General features: G+C 38.5%; 1 protein-coding gene across 4 annotated transcripts in view; it reads left to right on the top strand.

The window, feature by feature from the left end:
- The window catches only part of NBEA (neurobeachin), a 553,993-nt gene that overhangs the window by 508,626 nt on the left and 22,233 nt on the right, over window positions 1–23,134 (top strand). For all 4 annotated transcript variants that reach the window (XM_018554206.1, XM_018554199.1, XM_018554191.1 and 1 more), the window contains 5 exons: window positions 431–583; window positions 7,078–7,245; window positions 17,749–17,838; window positions 19,402–19,594; window positions 22,180–22,251. In XM_018554206.1, the coding sequence (XP_018409708.1) occupies window positions 431–583; window positions 7,078–7,245; window positions 17,749–17,838; window positions 19,402–19,594; window positions 22,180–22,251 (676 nt within the window). The remainder of the gene's footprint in view (window positions 1–430; window positions 584–7,077; window positions 7,246–17,748; window positions 17,839–19,401; window positions 19,595–22,179; window positions 22,252–23,134) is intronic.

The raw sequence follows: 23,134 nt of genomic DNA, 5'->3' as shown, positions 1-23,134 counted from the left end.
AGAGATATGAACTCTACAAGAAGCACTTTCAGAAAATAAACGGTCAAACAAGAGAAACACACCTTTGATAATTGCGCTTATAAGACCCATTTCCATAAGACATAATGCACAGTTTATTTTTCATTGCAATATTTTTTTTTTCTTCAACCATGTGACTGTTGCTTAAAGCTCTCATTAGTCCTCACTACCAAAAAAATATGAAATATAAAAGGGAAGACAGTGCAGTTACAAGACAATTTCATACAAGAGTGTGGTCGTTATTGCAAAAAATTGTTTTTTTTTTTTTTGCCCCCGCCTGCCCCAACTTTTTTTCTTCTTCTTAGTATGCTAACTTTTTTTTTTTGGTAATGGCACATTAAAACAAGAAAAAAAATACACATTTAAATTGTTTGCCTGAATGCTTTTTTTTTTTTTCTTACCTTACCTGTAGGAGCTAATTCCAGAGTTCTACTACCTACCGGAGATGTTTGTGAACACTAATGCCTATAACCTTGGTGTAAGGGATGACAGTACTGTGGTCAGTGATGTAGATCTGCCACCTTGGGCAAAAAATCCTGAAGATTTTGTTCGGATCAACCGAATGGTAAGTGCTATTTTTGTCTTATCTCCACTTTAAAATTTGTATTGCTATATCGTTTTAGGTATGGGAATTCTCTCATGTCTAGTCATTGCAGTTTTCTAATTCACCTATAACCACTAAGATCATAAATCACCTATAACCACTAGATCATAAATTTCACATGTTAATCTTTTGTAACTGAAAACAATTGGCAACCCATATGAATCTTACTGTAAATGGCATTAATGTTATTGGCCTCTTAAATAATAACATACTGTAATTAATAGAATTATTACACATCATGCGACCACGCTCTTCTAGTTCCAGCAATAGGCAGTGCTTGGATCATTACTTCAGACAATGGCCATCACTCCTTGCTGCAGGTGATAGAGCTGTATGCTTAGGGAGGGCTGTGAATGACACAACTTGCCATTGCTGTAAGAAAGTGGCCTACAACATTTTTGGTAGTTGTAGAAAAAGGTAGCCTGAAAGGTAATTAATAATAGCAGTAAGTTATAATATAGATCATGTAGCAGTTATATGAAATACTCACATTCACTGGATTAATTAAGGTCCTCCCGGTAAGAAAAGTAAAGATGACATGAGTGACTTGACACATGCTCCAGTGAATTTGGGTAAATGTTTTTGTGGGAATACTTTATTTTTAATATAACTTACAGTAAAGATTGTGCAATTGATTTGTATTGGGGGTTAGAAGTAGGGCTGCAACTAACTATTATATTCATAATTGATTAGTTGGCCGATGTATTTTTTTTTCCGATCAATAGGATAAAAAAAACAAATTTAAATAGCACCATATTTAAAATAAAATACACAAATGGAATGTTACAAAAATAATGTTTACTTCAGAATAAAACTGCATGCACTTACTGCACTAAAACACAGGGCTTTGCGGTACTGCGTGTTCCAATGCAGGCAAACGCACTGCAGGCGTGAGGCGTGTTTGGGGTGCCATTAAAATGAATGGCACCGCAACACACCTCCCGCAGCAGAATTTGTCAGGCTGAAACTGAAAATGCAACTGGCTATTGCACTGCCTGCTGTCAATCAGCAGAGGAGGAACCTAAGGAGAAAGTTCTCCTTCGGCTCCTCGGCTTCGGCAGAACGGTTGAGTAGAGTTGCGGGGGCGTAGAGGGGACAGCTGAGGTGAATCAACTAGTCGCAATCAACTAAGCGATAATGAGAATCATTGACAACTCTAGTTGTAAGCAGTTAATGTATTTGATAGTGATGCCTAGGGTGGTTTTACTTTACAACAACAATACATTGTGATTTTGTATTTTTATTCAGTGTATTTGCTAGTTTTAAACTCATGTTTAACTCAAGTTAAAATTCTAACCTACTTTTAGCTAATATATATATATATATATATATGTGTGTAAATGTAAACCCATACTGTATATCACTTAAAAATTATGTAAACAAGGAAACATTTACACTCACTTTAACACAACAATTGCACTTGGAGGAGAGTGACCCCATTGCATGACCTTGAAGGATGGGTGGGGGAACATATCATCTCTTGAGCCCATAAAAAGAATCACAAGCAAATTCAGACCACTGTTGTTATCCAAAATAATATTGGTTTTGCTTTATCTTTTAATCGGGTATTGTTATATCTAAATACTACATGTAGAATAACATTTGTAATGTTAATAAAAATTTACAGTGGTAAGAAAACACTGTAAATTCCTTACTTGTCATTACCCTTTTATTGTATGAAGTCCTTAGGGTAGATGCAAAAAAAATCAGTTTATACTTTGGGGAATATTTTACTGGTCTCATTCACCCATGGAATCCAGTCTGATTACTGCTGAATTACTCATGAAACATTAATAAAGGCTTGTGTTCAATGCTAACGTAGTTATATTCTGACCTCAGTGATGTCACAGAGGACAGGAGCAGTAAGTAGTCCCTGATAACATTACCTTAATGCTAGCTTCATCAATCATAATCTAGCAGTAGAGAGAAAGCTTTCACAGATGTGCATCTACAGCCTAACTCAGACTCTCAATCCCTGCAGACCTGAATTGATGCTGATAGCCAAAAATAGAACACACACACAAAGACAAACTAGCCCAGTTTATTCCAATTATGTAAGGGCAAAATTAAAGGGATATTTACTCATCCTGTTCTGCACTATTTAATATACGCTAAACTAGAATCTAATCTCTGCAAAGTGTATCACGTGACATAATTAATTATTTGGAAGTGAAACACCAGCTCTTGTCCATAGTATTTTATTTACAGTGCTTATAGAGTGAATGCATCTCCTTAAAACATTAATGCAGGAAATCAATGTAATTATAGTTTTATATTATGAAGAAATTATAAATTTTTCTTAATAAAAAAGCACAGCTAATATTATAAAATAATGTTTACTTAAACCGCACAAGCAAATTTGGCTTTCATGAACACCTAACTTTCTGTGATGGTAGATGACTATTTTTTTTAGCAAATGACAAATCCAAACCCTCTACATTTTCCAAAACACTCAGGGGATGATTTTTAAGTTACGTGCCAATACATATGCTGGCTGAATGCGGTGCGCACTGCATTCTCGCCACTAGATGAAACCAAGGAGAATGCATTCAGCCAGCGTATGTCTCCACAGATAATTTATAAACCATCCCCTTTGACAGTCATTACTTTATAGAGTCATTATCGTTCTGTCCTTTCATGCATTTCCAGTAATCAACAACAATAAAAAAGTGCACTAAACAAAAACATACAAAAAACATCTCAAAGCAAATACATTTTCTCATGTTCCTGGAAAAGGTTGGAGGATTAAATCAAACAATTCACTAGTTTCTATGGGTACATTCCCTGACCCCATACACCACTACAGGAATGACAGCGGGAGACAAGGGCATCCAACCCTCCTGGAATTGTTGAATGCCACTGAGGCTGGCTGCAGTGCTGACGGGAGGTTGGAGGCACGGGCTGCTGGAGATGAGAGTATGAGATCTCCTCTATTCCAGGGTGCTGGGGCTATGATATTTTAGAGACTTATAGAGTCTCTCTAACTGCTTCTGGACTACCGTACTTATATAAACTGTGCTGTCCTGAAGTGGTTATACCAAGATCACAGCTGTTGCAGCAGCCATGATCTTGGTACCATTTTTACAGCTGGCTATGGGTGTCACATACAGAGGTTCAGGCGGCTCCATAGCTTGTATGGAGCCGGGAAGAGTGTACACCCCTCCACCATCACCGGCTATTCCAGGCTCCACTGTCCCCCATGCGGGCCTGGGATAGGCACGATCAGAGGTAGATCCAAACACTTCCAGCAGCTGATCTCCCCTCCGATCACTGAACCCGAAAGCAACGTGCATTACATCACTTTCGGTTTCAGCCTGACATTTCTCCGGTGGCTGTGGATGGAGAAGAAGCTGATGGACAGCCTGGGTTTCATTACCTCCTTTGGTGTCCATGGGTGACAATAGGGGTCTAATAGACCCCTGATGTCTCCATAAAGAGGACCTGTCACTTCCTCTTTGGTATCACATGGGAGCTTTGTTAGCTCCCTATGTGATAGCAATAAAGCGAAGTGTAAAAAAAAAAAAAAGGTTAAAAAAATTGAGGGCACATATAAAAAAAAAAAAAGCGGATTGGAGTCCCCCACCTTCACATACACACACATACAAATGCAAACACACATCGGTTACACCTATGCGCGAAAGCGACGATTGTGCCACATGCTACATATTACCAAGAACGTTGGAGTGAGAGCAATAATTTTAGGGCTATCAATTACTGTAAACATTAAATTTATGAGCAGTAAAGGCTCTTAAAGCGTCACTTATGCGCAATTATGGATACCGTGGTTTTATTGCATTTCACAGTCACACACAATTTTAGGGCTTGATATGTTTAGTATCTATTTATCCAACACAACCCCATCTTTTGTATGTTCCCAAAAAATGTGGTATTCTGTTTCTGTGCATTACATTCATTTTAGTGTATTTTATACTAAAAATGTTCATTTGATAAACATTTGCACAAATATCATGCAACATTAAAAATTGCATACTAGCATTTTCTTTATTCTACATGGCCTCTCCTTTCAGAAAATATATAAATGGGGGTTTTAAACTTTTTCGTAGACAAAATTCAGATTTTATCACGTGTGTGCAAAAAGTAAGAAATTGCTCCAGAAATTGGATTATGGTTTCTAAGGCACGACTGTTGAATGGTTTCTAGTTTTGTGAGTTTATTAAATTGCTAGAAAATTGTACACGTGTAAGGCCAACATAAGGACATATGCACATGAATGTCTTTGAACTGTTTTAAAGCAGAAAGAGACTTCAGCAAAATGCAGACCTGCTTTTTTTGTCGGATTTCTACATGAATTATCTTTTTTCGGGGTTTTTTCGTGTTTGAAAGGGAATGTCGAGCCAAAAACTTTTGTTTTATTTTTAGATACATTTGAGTACGACAAAAAAAAATCCTGTCTAGCCTTTACTGCTCTCCAGGGTTCTATTTTTCTTTATATTCCCCCCTATCGGGGGAAACTCCACAACGCACACAAAAATCTGACAGGGGCTCTAGACTTGTTTTACTATTAGAGAATTCCCTTCACTTCCTGTGTGGTATAACATTGTCAGCAGGACAGGAAGTAAGAGGAAAGCTCAGTAACGGATCCCCACCTAGCAGTAAACCACTGTAGAGGTTCTAATCCTTCCCCACTTTGTCCAAGAATAAAAACATACATGGGTAGACATACACTTTAAGGAATAAAGAATAGAAAATATGAAGACAGTCACTAGTTATAATCGCATGAAGAGTTTTTTTTGTTTTTTTTTTATACTTAATGTCTTTGAATTAGAATTCCTTTCGGTGATGTAGATGATGACATTTTAACTGAGCATTATCCAATTTATATGCCATAATGCATATATAATGCAAAACATTAGGATGTTCTTGAGATGAACACATGGGGCTTACAATGAGTTTAGTAAAAATCTAAGACCATTTTGCAGTTTTGGTACAACCAAACTAATGTTTCAGTTTTGGTAAATCCTGCGGAGTAGAATCACAGATACATAATCTATGTCTAATAGGGACTGTCTGCCCCCTTTAGGTTCCGAAGTTCACACACCTGCAATGGGATTTGCAAAGGGATCACCCTATACCTGTTCCATTTTTAATGTATTTTAAGTATTATGAAGCATGCAATAGCAGGTGAGCTTAAACGCCAGAATAGAAGAGAACAGAGCAATGGCAGGGAGAGTTCACCATTGGTAGCTCAACTAAAATGGAAATAACAGTTTTGGGGCTGATCCTTTTAGGGCAGTAAACATACTTTCACCCTGCCTCGGTACAGCATTATAACCAGACTTCAACTAAAACCTGTATGAACAGTTGCTTTCTAGTATGCCTGGCAATCTCGTGACTATCTGCAACTATGCGTTGAAGGAAAATAGCTGAGACAGAGAGAAAACATTATGAAACTCAATCCCCTCTAGCCACCTAGACCTCTGCTGCCTAATGTGCATAATTAGATAAAAACAGTGCTTTCCCCAGCTTACATGAATCTTTAAAAATGAGCAAGATAAAGGCTACGAAATCCTGAATACATTAAAGGCACATCTTCATGCTGACATCAACACCTATTTTATTGTAAATGGAAGCTACCAAATCTGTAGCCTTTAATGGAAGAAAGATTTGTGTTGTGGATGCTTTTTTAGCAATATGAAATTATGTAAATGACTGTTATTTTATTTATTTTTATTTATAATTTATTGTTACATGCACATTGATATATCAGTTCCTATTTGTCTTTGGTTTTCATTTAATGGTTTTCTAGAGAAACTAAGAAGAAATAGGACATTGTTATCATTACAGGGCCACTACAAGAAGGAGCACCTGACATCCGCTGAACATTTTTCCAGTGCTTAATGCTTATTTAAAGTATCTCACCTCAACCTGGGATGTATTTAACTCTGTTGTGCCACTGTACCCCTCCCTGGCAGTTTCCTGCTTAGAGAAAGATACCCTTCTAATTTCCATCTGTTGCATGCTTTAACTATATCAGGGCAACAAAAGAAAATATATTGTTGGTATATAGAGCTGCTGTGACCCACAGCAAAGATACAATACTGATGGCTCCAAGGCTATATTTATTGTTAGTATTTTACTGAACTATAAGTTGATGCATAAAACCAGTGCTGGATATACTGCTGTATAACCTGTCCTGCTGCATAGTAGCTTAAATGGACACGCAGGAGCCAGTCAAGCAAGTTAGAGACATCGTCATATGGGAAACCAGATGGACAGGGTGCAGAGTAGAGTCCCACATTTTGCTGTTCATCATTTTAGGTCACTTTGTTGAAACCCAGAACCATAAAATTAAACATGTTGACCATGGGTGTTCTATTTAGGACTGGTTTATGGAATTAAATTATCATAGCATTAAAACGTGACATTGATTCCCTCAACTGCATGGCTAGTTGATAACTTGTTAATTTATGTTCACCATTTCATTTGTCTTTCAGGCTTTGGAAAGTGAATTTGTATCTTGTCAACTACATCAGTGGATAGATCTGATATTTGGCTACAAACAGCGAGGTCCAGAAGCAGTGCGCGCACTAAACGTTTTTCATTATTTGACGTATGAAGGTTCCATAAACTTGGACGGCGTCACAGATCCTGTATTACGAGAGGTATGTGTCTGATGGAAAGAATTATCATCCTTGCTATAAATAAGAAGTTGGGAAAATAAACGAGATGAAGTAGAGCTTGATGTACATGGCTAGTCATTATCCATAAAGGCGTAAAATGGACTTACAGGGTGTTCTGCCAGTGAAACCCACCTGTAACACTGGTATGACTTTGAATCTGATCCTGTCAGACTTTAAGAACAAATGCAAATGTCCCTCAAAATGCACCATACTTTGAGTATACTTGGAAGTATTATTAATAATGCTCACTCCAGTCCTACGTGCCTCCGTAATGTTTGCTTAGCAGAGTGTGAAGAAGTGCTCAGCTGTCAATCAGCTCTGGAGCATCACTGTGACCTCAGACTCTTCTAAAACGTATTCTACTTAGATCTGCCATTTACAAAGAACATGCAGTATATTTTTTAAGTGATACTAAACTCAGGAGTGAAATCTTAAAAATGCATTCAAGTACCCTATTAACATAAATGTATCTTATTTGTGTATCACTCGGCTGTAGATCCTCAAATCATCTCTGAATGGGTGCTGACACTGTCCTTCCTTCTGGAGGGTGGCTACTTTTATTCCCCATGGTCCCTGTGTGTGTTGCAAAGTAGCCACCGCTCCAAGTTCACTCCTGTGATGGACTACAATCTCATGTTTTGACATTTGTATTGAGGTTAAGCTACATTTTTCTTAATAGTAAGTGTACTTGCATGCATTTTGAAGATTTATCTCCTGAGTTTGGTGTCCCTTTAATGAGTTACACATTTTTTCCATTTGAATCCAATTAGAAGGATTTGCAAATCTTGACTGAATGTTAAGTGAATCTTGGGTGAAAATATCGATAAATTGACTCCCTACATATTCAGCCTATGTAGAGAACAGCAAAATGGTCATTAGTTGCCTACCAAGTCTGGTTAAGCAGTCCTGGTGGTAAGTAATCCCCTGATTGTGTGCAAGCTGTAGACAAGTGGGCCTGCCATGGGCTGTTCCATAGAAAACATTGACCAGGCTAAGCCAGACTCTATCCTACCACCGCCAGACACTTCTTATGGGAACAGCAGGCAAGGAGACTGAAACCACTGTGTGAAGGTTGTGCAATAAATCAGTCAGAATGCTGATCTTACTAAGTTGTTATATACTATGAGTAAGATAGCACAGGTCTGCCTAAAGCTAAATTCATTTTTATTTTATATTTGTGCATCTATCCTTTAAAGAAATCCACCAGCCTCTATTTATGAGCAATATATGTAATTTACAAAAACGCTTGAGATCCTTACAAGCGTTCAGTGTGCTGAGGCACATAGATATATGCAATTTTCAATAGCCTAAAACAATTGCCTTCAATACCTTTACATCGCATAGAAACTTATTATGTACACAGTCTCTGCTTTGGTTTGAAATATTCATGCACTTGTATTATGACACTTTCACCCTCCATTGTCAGCACATTTTTTTTATTGTAAAACTCATTTTATTTTCCATATTTATATTTATTCACTATCTTCCATGGGGGATAGAGATGGTTTCTAAAGACATACAGTGAATGGGATTTGTGGGTGAATAAAACAGACGGATAGGAAATGTAAAGTTTAACAGAAGGTAGAAAAAAAAATAGATCGACCCAGTCTTGCTTATGATATAGCTGGTAAAATAAAATTCCACTATAATGACCTGCTCCCTGGATTCTCTGTTAAATAACTGCAACAGTAATGCAATTGACCAAAAAAAAAAAAAAGGCTCTTACAGAACATGCCAAACCGTCATTCACCGTCATATAAGTAGGATATCTGATTTATAGCTGCCTACTGACCCTCTTCTGAAAATGCTCTTTGCATGGCTGTCATTCCGCCTGCAGTACTTTGAGTCACTAACCAGGAAGCAGCAGTCAGACCAGAAAAGTCAGAAGTCTTTATCTGTAAGCTTGTTATGGTTCAGTTACTCAAAGCAATGAAGCAAGTGGGTTAGGATGATAGCCAGGGAGCTAGAATTTTTAGCATTACCTTATTCCTTCAAACCGGTCCTACAAAGCAGCTCCTCTTCACCAGATATGCAGTTACAACCTCTCCTATGTCATCACAAACGATGCAGGGTCAGCAGTCATACATTGCATGTGAGGACATTAACTAGCATGCCCAAATGCCAGGAGCAGGAGAGAGCATCAGCAATGAGAGGATGAGAAGAAAGAAAAGCATTTCTGCTTACTCCGTACCCCCTAGACCCCTGGTGCCCAACCTGCGGTCCTTTGGCACTTACTGTGCGATCCTCGAGGTCCCTGCAGACAGTTTGTGTTTTCCTTATTAAATAAAACATTCTATAGGCTGCTTTAATAGTAATTACATAGCTTGGTTTATTTTATTAGGCTGTCCTTTCCCTTTTCTCTTTTTATGTTTTTTTTCCTGATATTTTATAATAGTTCTTGCAGGGAAAATATCAAATATGGCACAAGTACACTTTGAGGGGACAGTGCAGAACACAAATGCTGTAGCATTGATTTGCAAAGGGGCTGTAGTAGCAGTGACCCCTTGTAGTCTCATGCAGTGCTGGGACAAGGTTCTCTAGCACTCAAGGTGAAGATTTGAAAGTGTGCCACTAGTCCCCCCTACACCCCTTTGGACAGTTGCAGAATCTAACGGGTTAGGCATAGTAATTGGACAGTTTGGAAAAACATGTCCCATAACTCATTTTCCTTTTCCTGACGAGATGAAGCCATTGGTGCATGTAACATGCCTTTATAAATATAGGCTCATTGAAGATGTCACTGGTGGTGGGATTGAGCTTGCACAGCCATCCACACTTGAATGTCCTAAACAATAATCCCCAGACAAAGAGTATGGTTTGTCTCTTCCTGCTATATACAGCAATACATTGCTTGTTTTTTTCTTAGTAGAGGAAGGTTAGAACCTATATCAGATATCTTTTGCTCATTGTGACCCTGTTGCAAATTTTCTGATTTACTCCAACTTCCTGCCTCATAAAACTGTAGTCACTGGGGGGACAGGAAGTGAGTGTAAGTCTCTTTAACAGAGCTCCAGATAGCAGTAAAACCTGAGAGTGGTTCTGATCCTTCCCCACTCCATTCAAACAATCCCCCCTCCCAAAAAAAACAAAACAATTCTGCAGCCACCCTTTCGTTTCCTCATCTTTTATAAGCTTGGATGTTATTGCACCCCTCCACTTCAGAAGCTCCCTTGTATGCCTCTGGGACGGCCTAGCCTTGGTCTCATGTAATATGTGTCTTGGAGCATGTCCCCAGTCACAAACAACTCCGATAGCCAGTTCAAAGTCTCTTACATCTCTTGTGTGTCTTCTGTTTCTACTGCTTTCTGTCACTTTACATTCACTAAATATTATGTGCAGCCCTTTCAGGGTCGCACTTGAGGCCCCTTATATCAGGATACTGTTAATCAACACTGCCCCAGACTAAATAAGCATTTTACCCTTTTATTATTTCTAACTGGATTTCAGATTTAAGGTTAAGTCCACATTCATCACAGTCCTGGAACCACCATGTTTTTCTGTAAATGCCCCTTATTGGTTGCAGTATTGACTCCAATCAAATTCCATTTGTAGAAATGATTTGGAATTAAACTGTCTAACCTAAGTCCGTGCAGTTAGAATGTTACCAGTGTGTTTTTTGTTGTATTTGTTGTTGTAATGGAAGTTTGCAGAATTCCTTTCATGATACATATATTGTATATGTGGGTAAAAAGGTCTACATGTAAAAGAGTCATGCAAGTCTTGATCCTGCCTGAAAGTAGGCTATGCAAATATGATGAGGGAAGTCAAAAAGTGCAACAGCTGCTAGATGAGTGGTGCTGAGATTTAGAAGATGCTCTCTGCATCCTCCATTCCCCCAGATATCTGCCATCTGCCGTATGTAAAACATGCAATCATTTATACATTGCCAGGCTGTGGGCTTGTGTGCATTGCGTGCTTTGTGTGCTGTGTGTGTGTGTGTGTGTGTGTGTGTGTATCTATATATATATATATATATGATACACATACACATACATACATACATACATACACACATACACACACACACGTCTTGAAAAGCAATATAATTGTGAACAATGTTTTGTCTGTCTCAGAAAGGATTTGCAGCACCTTATCAAAACTTAGAGACTGCAATACATGACATTAGTTCATTTGGTTTACAGTTCCTTTGTGCACCACTTATGTACCACTGCTCCATACTGTACTCTGTGCATTGCTGCAGTATCAGGCTGGGCTTCTAGTTATGCAGATGCCGAGACCTGCTATCTGTGTAATGCACTGCGGGCTCGGCCATCACCCAAGCTCTTTTTTCTCTCTAGTCTTACTTGGCCGCATTAACGTGATGCAACCCAATGAGTTGATTGTCTTGTCTTTTGTTAGCTTATTATAGCATAACCATTCCCTTTTTTTCAGGCGAAAAGCAAAACTACAGTAGAGAGTGTTGGCTAAAGTGTAAATTAAATGCAACACACATGCTGTATGCTAGAAGATGCCTTTCGTTACCTGCTTGTGTCAATGGGCAAATGCAGCTTGCACTGGACATCAGTTTGAGATGCTTCTAAAATTATTTACAGGTGCATTTGACATGCAGTTGACCTGCTTCTGATCTGCATTTGACCTTCTAAGTGGCATCAACTTTCTTTAGTCAACTTTTACAATCCCATCGACTTTTATGGGGAAATAATCAATTCTGATGCATACAAAAGCCTATCAACACAGTCCCTAACCCCGCTACCCTAGCCATTGGCCCTTGATTGTGAACTTGCTAAATGCTGCCCCTTGGTCCCTACATTTGTCCAAATCTAAGAAACACGTGGTGACCCAATCTGTGTGTATATAGCTGCCCTTAGGTGCATCTCTTAACCTTGTACAGTCAGTAGTTTTATCTAGCCAGGGTTCAATAAATACTAGTTGCTTTGTTGGCAAGTCCCTATATTCTGCTGATTGGAACAGTTGGATACATAGGTATAGCCAGGGAAGATGGGTGCTAATTTATATGCTGTTCAAGTGTTTAGATAACAATACATTTAGCTCATCCCAGGTGAGTCATAGGTGAAAGGCTGAAGTGCACTCAGAGTTCACAGAGTACATGTAATGGACACCTTCACATTTATTACATATGCCTTCTTTGTCTTGTCACTAATTAACATGAGCAAAATATGCAGCATTATATATATTCAAAGCAGATTTTCTCACACACGTTTTGAGTCAATGAAATGTCTCCATACAGGTGTGTAGCGAGCATTAGCTTTCTGTTTAATGAAACACAATCAGCAAAGCCAATGCTAGACTGTGAAGAGGAGCTCGAGGCTATTGATTCATTCTTTCTTGACAGGTGAAATCATGGCTGCTCCACTAAGCACAGCAATTATAGCATTAAAATATCAGAAGGTCAGAGGAACAGATAATATTCTTCCTTGTGTCAGATTAAAAATTGACACTCTTTGACAGCATGGGATCTCTGGCTGAGAACATTATGACAGCTTAACTCATATTGCTGTTGTAAAGCTGTAATTTATAATGAACTTTACAATGACTGTCTGCTCCTGTGGTGAAACATGACAGAACACTCTGGATACAAAGCCTGTATCTCTTTCTAATATGTAAACATCAATTATGTGGAGTATTAGATATTATTTGGAATTGTCTTTACCACAAAGGGGACATCATAATCCTGTCACATTTCCTCTGGGCTCATCTATTGAGTATTTGTTAAGAATGCAGTTCCAGCCCATTATGCTGCACTGATCATTTCAGTAAACTCGTGTCTTGTATAACTGCTTTACAAAATATTAGAGTTCACTTTTCCAACTGGCAATCTTGTGTAGGTGTTAGACCTGTATTGAGTTTACATTGGACAGTCTTGAAGTTTTCAGGAATTTACTTTGTTTTAAAGATTTAATATATAAACCCAGTCATTAAAATCTCATCTATGCTTTGTATTGATGTCATTTCAAAAGTTCTTTTCAATAGTTTTAAATCTGCAGATTTCACACAAAACAAATACCAGGGGACCGTGCTATGAAGGTGCTTTCGCAGACACTTCCTATTATAGGGTGACAGCGCTCTATTCCGTCTCCAAACTGTGCCCTGCATTGTCACCCCATCACACGCTGTCCTAGTGGAGACTGTAAGTGACCAAGCTGACACAAATTGCACTGGCATGGTCCACTGTCATCAACATCAGAAAACCTGCCCTGTGGAATGGCATGCAGCCAATGCTGGAGTAATTTCAAGTAGACCGGAAGTGGTTACAAAGTGGCTGCAAGAGAGAGATGTGCAGATGTATGAAGCAAATTATGAAAAAGCAAAAAGAGCATTTTGTTTAAAAAAAACAAACAAACTTGGCAATTGTTTGATACTCAATGCTTTAAATACAAAATGTCAGTCAGATAACAGTTACATTCACTTTAATACCATGTTATATTGAGGAAGGAGAATAGTAAATTCTATAAGCTGTGTGGTTATCAGTTTTGTTCTACTATGCTTGTACAGGCCCTTGCATTATCTACTGTACAAACATGGTCAGGTTTTGCCTGTTGCCATGTGGGGTCTTAATGATATCATGTATAGCAAGAGACCAAATGGAAATATTTACCCCTGCTAAACCAAAACCAGTGCTGGGTTCTGGTTAGCAAGTTTACTCCATTGCACTGCAATGCCAGATTTGGAGGCAATCTTTAAACCCAATTTATAGTTTTAAATGCCTTAAAAAATTCACATAGTCCCATCTACCAGCACCTGTTTTATTTAATGTTAAGTTCTACCTAAAACCTTTTTTTAGTTTGAGTAGCGTTTAGTAAGGGGTTTATTGCTGCCTGCTCCCAGGTTTTTATTGCTGTCTGTTTGACCCATTGACTGGTGCCACCTCTGACAGGAAGTGAGGAAAAATCTCCCCAGTGGGACAATAATAAATAACGTCTAAATGTTATAGAATGTCTTTAAATGTTGTTATGGGAAGATGTTATGGAAATACCATTAAAGAAGAACTTTATAGATTTTATAACAACTATAGGTTGGTAGAAGTAAGACACAAACGTTAGAATTGTAAACCAAAATAATGGTGTTTTCAAAAGAGCTGCAGCCAAAGGCTTAGGAATGAAAGATGACTGATGTATCAGAGGATGTATTATACTTATTATTATGCAATTGTCTTTTATGATGTAACACTGCTCCACATTCATTTTGGGCTAAAAAACGAAAAACAATTGGCAGCATAGGACTCCTTGGGACATGCTGTGCTTTGTAACAGTTCCTCTCAAGCTGATCACTCTCCAGGTGATTGGTAAGGCAAGGATCTTCAATGGGAGGATTACACTTAAGTATGGCTATGATCACATTACTGTGGTGTATTTATAGAGCCCTAGATTCCATACTATGCCTTTGTTTTATGAGTAAATCATAAAATCTGAGAGCCTGCATGAAGCTTACACTGCAGAGAGCACTCCGTGATTGGAGGCGCTGGTCACATGACTTTGACAGATCATGTATTGCTCTCCTCTTGCCTCCCCCTTTTTTTTTCTTACATTAATATGAAAGTGCTACACATATTTGTAAAGCACATTATGGTGCTTTATAATGTGGTGTTTTGTGTTTTCTTTTGTTTTTTTATTTGCAGCTATTTCTGCCATAGTAAGTTGGATAAATAGAATCCAAAAAGGCATTACAATACACATAGCTAGCAGAAAACCTTTCTTGGATTTTTTGTTTGTTTTTTCTTTTACTTGGCCAGTCAGTGTTTTCTCCTAATGATCAGCTGACCAGTGGTGTCTGCCACAGTCACATGGAAGTCACAGACATGTGATAATTGCCAGTCCAGCTACACTTGTCCAAATCAAGTCATACTCATCCTGATCATTTGTCTCTAGATACCTTTACTGTTTTCATAGCTCTCCATTTTGTGAAACTTTGTTTCTGGGACTAAAGAAGATCTTTCTTTTTCCCAGAATCCAGCTAGCTATGCCCCTGAGGTGTGCTAGTCCTCATAATGTCGCTGTGGCATAGCATCACATTGTCTAACAAACGTGGTAATAGATTAAAAAACAGTACTTATATATGTCCATTCATCTTATATGTTTAATTTCAGTATGATATATTTAGTAATTCCCTTGTGGGAAAATATGTATCTGAGACTGGAATTTGGATTGCTTTGTTTCGCAAGCATCCGTATCATGGCATAAGAGGACATATGATGTTATTAGTAATAATTGAAGGGTTGGGAGCTCTTCCCTTGAACACATGGTGAGGTCTTTAATTGTGCTCTCACTATTTTAACACTTCTTGTTTATCACTGCCAATACAGTGACAGACTGTAGCAGACAATATTTTGCACCAAGAATGTTCTGTACATCCATCCTCTGGGGACTGAAAATGGCCTTGTTAGTTTGAAGGATTTTGTTGTTGTCTGGCACTTATATATAAAAGCCTATTAATTAATTTACATTTTGTAATATGTCAGTTTTGAATAAGCATAAACACAGTGCCATCTTCTGAAGGTTAGTTTGTGGCTGTAAAGTTGCACGTAAATGTTTGGCTTTTAATATGTCAGACATTTTATTACGTATATATTAACATCGTCAAATTTTATATTCAAAATGTATATGAGTAATATTTTGCAAAAGGCAAACCACAATAAGCAGGAATGGGTTTTAATGTGCACATTTTAACATACGATACTTATACATGGAGAAAATCGAACTAATTAATAATGCGCTATAATCCCCTTTTGAAAGTAGTGGGGAAATAGCCTGACCTGCATTGAACAATAGTGCTGTATGGCAGGAGAACTCTTGAAAAGTTTGATCATTAGGAAACAAAGACCACATGCTGTTCTTGTATGGCTAGATAAAGATTTTTATGTTATATACAGCAGTGTGACGTACAATATATCCATTTGCCTATATTAGCTTGGTTTTGTTAAGTGCCAATCAAGTGCAAAATCAGTATAGCAATTGCTAATACTATTTATACCAGGCAATTCCATTTCAGTTTATTTATTTAAGTGTTATACCTTTTGCAGCGTCAAGTGCACTTGGGAGTCCCCCCAGAGTTACTAGTTTCTCCTCTCCTGGAGACCTCACAAGGGAACGATGATTCAGAGAGTCAGGGGGAGTGGAAAGCACGGCAATGTCACTGTTTGCAGGAACAGCTGCTGGTGCCATTGTGAGGAAGCTGATCAATCAAGTACATGTCTATAGTAGAATGGGAGGGATCAGGACTGATGACTGTAGATTGCAATGGAATAATTAAATGAAAATAGGATGATTGGTGAGCTATATTGCTTTTGTACACATAGATACCCTTCACTGGAGTGCTTGTTTTGGCCATAGGTACACTTTAAGAGGTCTATTTAAAAAAAACTTGTTTTCTCCTTGGCTCCATCTTGTGGCCATAATGGGCTACGAATCTCGATCGCAGAGACATTCACTCTGCAAATGAGATTCACTACGCATTATAACCTCTATTTAAGGCTGAGGGGCATTCCTATGCTTCTCAGCTCTATATAGTGACTAAAATGAGCTGCAAATCTCAATTGCAGGGATGTGTGCTCTGCAAAGGTTTTATAAATAGACCCCTTTGTGTATGTGAACTGCAGTATTGTGGTGTTACTAATATTACAGCGGACTAAAAAGCAAGGTCAACTTTTTAAATGCTGTCATCGTCCTTCTGGCGAGATCTGGATAATGTAGAATAGCGTAAATCTCACTGAGAACACACACCCAGCACTGTGCTGCAGCGTCTTCTCACAGGATTTGAGAACTCTGCATTCTCCAAGATCTCATCGACAGGATGATGATATCACTGTCAGCACTACGGAAGCAGGGGAAAGGGTGAGTATATTTTCCAAGTGTTCAGTGTTTCAGCAAGGTGGAGGAGGACCATGTTTAAAAAGCGGACCTTGGAGAGCAAGGTCCACTTTAACACCTAAAATCATGGATGTAAATTGACCCTTCGATATAGATTGCTCTCCTGCTTGTAATGCTAAGTGTCTTACTGTGGCATTGTATAAAACATTTGCTATACTCCAATCTATTGTGTGATTTAACTCAACTGTTACTCTTTTTTTTATTCTTTAAGATTCCTGAAGCATATTTTATAAGAAACCCCTTAACTTTCCTTCTTACTGGAGAGTTTGTCAAGGTATCTTTACACAAGATAATGGTGTGGACACATTATTATAATTAACCTCTACATGTGTGTTTTGTGAAAGTTTGGAGAGATTTCTGAGGTCTTTAGCTGCATGTCACCACAGGTTAACATTCACAGATAACCCATATCCTCTGGTAAAATGGTTATTTGGTTAAGTGAAGCATGCTTGAGAGAAAGCAAAGCTTGTCTACAACAATACTAACACTTGGCTGAGTCTGCAGCCCGAGAGAAGAGCACCGGTGAATTTTCTGGACTTCTTTCATGGCTGACTTGGGATGTGCTTGCATTGTCAAGGAGTGTGTTGACCTATCTCTTTGATGCATATTGATTATGACAATCACTCCTCTCTCCCTGCAGGCCATGGAGGCACAGATACAGAATTTTGGACAGACGCCATCTCAGTTGCTTATCGAGCCACATCCGCCTCGAAGCTCAGCCATGCACCTGGTGAGATATAACGGCTTGTTGGGAAATTCGCTTCTTTCTCAGCACAAAAATCTGATCTGTCGGCAAAATTAAATGTTTGTGTGTCAGTGGGTGCATATGCATGCACACACACAGACACACACACACACACACACACACACAGCACACACACAGATAGGTATAGAGAGAGCCAGATACACACACTAACATTTTGCCATTATTTACATATAGTTCTAAAAAGAGTATTATAAGATTTCACAACAAAAAATATAACCTTTTTAATATCTCTAGTTTTATGTACAAATATTATTGATTTTTATAACATGCAGAAAATAACGAGGCTTGGACAGTTTGAAGAATTAAATAAAAAGCATGGAGGTATTTCTCCTGGTAACCAATCATATTCCAGTCATCAATTTTCTAGTGCAAATATTACATTTAAACCAGGAAATGTGCTTTCCAGTGCATTGCATGTACATTATACATGCCATTAGGGATATAGAAGCATGTATGTAGGGGTGTGCAGATTAATATTTTTAAACATTTTAAAATGAATTACGGGTTAGCCCTCTAGCCTTGCTGTGCCGGGGTCCTGCATTCAGTTCTTACCTGGACACTATATGGAATGCACAATAATGGACTTTTAAGGCACCCACACATTCGGCTTCATTAAAATATAACGAGTTATTTGTTCAAAATCAATTAAAAAGCATAAAATCCTCTTTAAAACAATCAGCTCCTAGAGGTTGCCCCTTAGCCTCTCATTTTGCACTTCAATACACCCCTATATCTTATTTCTAAAATATTCGATATAATAACTATCCATAACGTTTGTTTTATCAATAATATCACTTATTTCGGGGTGTATGGAGGGGGTTTGCTCAACGCAATTCACAGACAATACCGCTTCTTCAGGAGCAAATTGAGTCAGAGCTGAAACTGTATAGAAACATACAAAGCATTATTCCACCTTATCAAAAGTGTACAAAACAATATCATTCGATAAGCATATTTACATCTTAGGTAGGAAGTTTAAATATAGGGGGCCATCCACTTAGAGGCATCGCATATTCCTGGCTGCATGAGCAGGCACCGAGACAAACCCATGCGGCTTCTTATGTATCCACCTCTTACAGGATATATATCCTTACCTGGACACTACATTCTCTATTTCTACATACGTTTCCTGTAGGTGCTTGTTTCCTCCCAAAATAGTGCTAGGTTATTTCACTATTGACCAGTAAAATGTTTTTAAAGCAATCTTCCGGCTACTAAAATTAAAGCTTCTTTGGGGCATGGACTGAATGATTTGTGTACTCTGTACATGCATAAAATGTCCGCTGTATGGAATTAGAGGAAATGAAATAATTACATTTGGGTAACAGACATGTCGGATTTGTCAGTCTGAGTGGGGTTGGGGCCAATTTTCAGTTATTCTGTAATTTATTGTTTTTTCCTGTTATGTCACAAAATAGATCCTTCTACTTGGAAAAAATATGAGTAGATGTTTTAAAGACGCTTTCCTTTGCAGCATTTTCCTAATGGTGGTCTTTCTTTGCTTCCTTCCCTTCTCTTGTACAACAGTGTTTCCTTCCACAGAGCCCCCTCATGTTTAAGGATCAGATGCAGCAGGATGTCATTATGGTGCTGAAATTTCCATCCAACTCTCCAGTCACCCATGTTGCAGCCAACACCCTCCCCCATCTCACCATCCCTGCAGTGGTGACAGTCACATGCAGCCGACTGTTTGCAGTGAATAGATGGCACAACACCGTTGGTATGTCTTCATCTGCCTCGTTGTATGCTAGTTAGCTTAGAATAGAATGCCACATTTAATCATGTATTCAGAAACCCTATCAAGTCACTTTATTTGAATTTCCTTCAAATATCCTTTTTCTGCATTTGCCTTGTTAGAAATCTTCAGATATGACAATTAGATGCAGTCATATGGCAGATTTTCAGTGATGGTTAAAGTGTCAGGGCAAAACAAATGTTCAGTTTCAGCATCTCAGCAATACATACACATGTCCTCATGTATTTAACCCTTCAAGTACAGAGACATAACTGTTGATCTGCCAGAAATGCACTTACATGGCTATTCACTAAAGGGTGAAGAGTTTGGAGAAGGCAGGAGAAGTGAACAATCTAGGACTGAACTGGAAAGTGCAGGATTTTGGCGAATTTTTCAAAATCATCTTTTTTGGCCTATATTGTTCACTTCTCATGCCTTTTCCAAACCATGCACCCTCGAGTGAATAGCCCTCTTAGTTCCTAGGTCCTGTAGCAGGCTGACAACACACAGCATATTCATGAACTGGTTTTGGAGTGGTGTCAGCCCTGCCAATTTTCTTTTTTGCCAAACTATTTACATCAACCTACTCTCTCATCTTCACAACATAAAGGCTTATCTTTCTGTAGCCCCAAGATAAAGAGAGGAAGGGCTAATACTATACTGGAGATAACAGAAGGAGTTTGCACTGGACGCAGGACAGCTCTGAATTTCTGACATGATTAACAAGTATTTTATTGCACTAATCGGACGAATATAACAAAATTGCTTTCAATGGGCAGTACAGTGGCTTAGTGGTTAGCACTTCTGTCTTGTAACACTGGGGTTCCTCGGTTCATATCCTGGTCAGGAAGCTATATGCATGGAGTTTGCATGCGTGGGTTTCCTCTGGTACGCCGGTTTCCTCCAACACTCCAAAGACATGCTGGAAGGTTAATTGGCTCCAGTCTAAATTGGCCCTGTGTGCAATAGGGACCTTAGATGGTAAGCTCCTTGAGGGCAGGGACTGATGTGAATGTGCAGTATGTAAAGTGCTGCGCAAATTGTTGGTGCTTTATAAATACCTGTAATATTAATAATATATAAATAAATGGTACGCTTAACAGACCAAAATGGAGTAAACAGGCAAGGTTCTTTGTTAGGGATTACATACAAACAAGGAACAAGCCACAGTTTTAGAATGAAAAAAGGGGAGATATGGGTGACATAACACACCACCACAAAAGAAACTTAGTGCGAAACGTGTGTGCAGTTTGGTTTTAAACCTAATGCACGCTCATTAGTGAAAATGAAATCTGTTTACAAGCAAGAGGAGAAATCTTTTAGAAATAGAAGAAAAGGAATACAAAAAATGACATCAGTGGAAATTGTATTGTGTTTCCATTGCATTAGTAAAAACGTTGAGTAGTCATGCTTTGAAATAAATTTGTAATTACTTTCTGCACTAGTTGTGACTGTGTAGTCACCTGAAATATTCGTGGTCTGACGTTTTTCACTTAGCATGCACTAACACAATGCCGTTTTGTGGTAGCTTATCTTCTGTTGTTAGCACTAATACTTAGGGAATTGTGTTTCCTTTGGGTCAGAGTTCTGTTTCTTTAGAGTAAGCTCCATGGTCTCTGATCACACAGTGGGTGTCTGGCATTCAGCCCTCCCATGAGACAAACACTCAGGACTAGAATACAGCTACGAGACACCTCTTGTCAGTTATGCTCACTCTTCCTATGTGCTAATGGTAGAAAATAAACTATACAATGCAATGCTATAAAAGATAGAGCACAATAGCCAAGCAAATACCGGCGCCGCCTGTTACGAGAGGATAGCCAATTAGGACGTTTTTAGTGGAAACACAGATGGGGCAGCTCCCACCAGTCAAAAAGACCTCTGATCTGGGAAATACAAAGAAAAACAGAGCGCCTCCATCATAAACTCCCCCTTTGGGTCCCTCAACTACTTTCTTTCTGTGCCAAATGTAGGCACAGGCCCCACAGTTAGGTGCTTTGCACCTGTAACACCCCGTTTGGCCAAATAGTCCCTGATCAGAAGATAAACCCCTCTGGGTCTTGATCTTGCTTGGGGCTATTTGTCTGCGCAGGTCATTGGGTCTGCGAAAGATTAAATTGGGCGCCCTAGGGAGTGATCCATTAAGGAATGGATCTTCTTTTAGGACTCCCCAATGTTTTCTAAGGACCTGCCCAATACGGAAAGCAGCATTATTGTATTGGGTGCAAAAATTAGTTTTAGTAATATATCATCATAAATAAATAAATACAGCAGATCTTCATGAGTCACTGCTACCTTTCTCTTCTGTTTTTTTTTGTTTTTTTTTTCTGGTCATACACAGTTTAACAAAGTATTGTATGATGTGTACAGGCATTTCAGATACACAGTATTACTTTGACCATAACTGTAGAAATGTCAGCCACTTGTCCCATTATTGTGTTCTGATCTGTACAGTCAGGTAGTCTTATCTAGATTTGTTTAAAAAAAGTTAGTGATCTTGTGTGCCCATTCATGGATTACTAAACATCCATTGTATATCACTAATTGATTTATATCCATTTTGTTTGCAGGCCTGAGAGGAGCACCCGGTTACTCACTGGACCAAGCTCACCATCTCCCTATTGAGATGGACTCTTTGATTGGTATGTACTGTGTTCTGTTATCCCAATCTGCTTTCTTTAGTTAAAGTACAAAGGTGAACATGACCTTACAAGCCAATCATATTATTCCATTCACGTTTATGGTACAAGATACAGTGATAAGTCATGATGCAAGACTAAAAATAAAAGCAAATGTCTGATGCATTGCTGGAGCTTTTTAGCAGCAGCAGCTAACTATTGACTTTGGCAGGATCAAGTTAGAGCTGGCATATTCCCTTAACCCAAACAAATTAAATAATGATGCAAATTTCACTAGTGCATGGTGCAGTGCACTAACCACATTCAATGCCACCAGCAGGAAAACACATCTGTCTGTGAGTTACTAATGTTCATGTTTACTCTAGACTGCATTTTGAACGGCACCCCAATACACTGTTACATTAGTGTGCAAAGCGTCCACACTGCAACACACATGCGTTGTGGTGTGCATTTTTAAAAAACATAGCGGTTATGTCCATTTTTTTAGTGTGTTAATGTGTGCTGCCAGCCCATAAAAATGAATTGGTGGTCTTAACGCATGATAATGTGTTGCATTAATGCAATACATAGTGTGAATGTGCACGTAGTCTTAACTGAACCCTAAAGTAGTTGCTTAATCACTGAACAGCGACCAACATCTAGATATTCAGGAAGCCGGTCTCATTGCTTCATATCATTGTGCCTAGTTACCATTATGATTTGCTGTTAATGTATATACATTTGTTCAGATGTGTATTCGCTTCTATTACTGCTATTAAAATGTAGGCCTATGAAAACTATGGTATGATGATGTATTCAGTATCTTGTCTTCCCACAAATGCAGGTTTGGCCAACCAAATAGATGTCTTTACTATAAATAGCAAATGAAAAATATAATTACTTTATA

Source organism: Nanorana parkeri, unplaced genomic scaffold (assembly GCF_000935625.1).
Source record: "Nanorana parkeri isolate BGI_ZX_2015 unplaced genomic scaffold, ASM93562v1 scaffold8, whole genome shotgun sequence".
In the NCBI taxonomy this organism is placed as follows: domain Eukaryota; kingdom Metazoa; phylum Chordata; class Amphibia; order Anura; family Dicroglossidae; genus Nanorana; species Nanorana parkeri.
The sequence above is the reverse complement of the archived record's forward strand: the minus strand, read 5'-3'. Positions and strand labels throughout refer to the sequence as shown.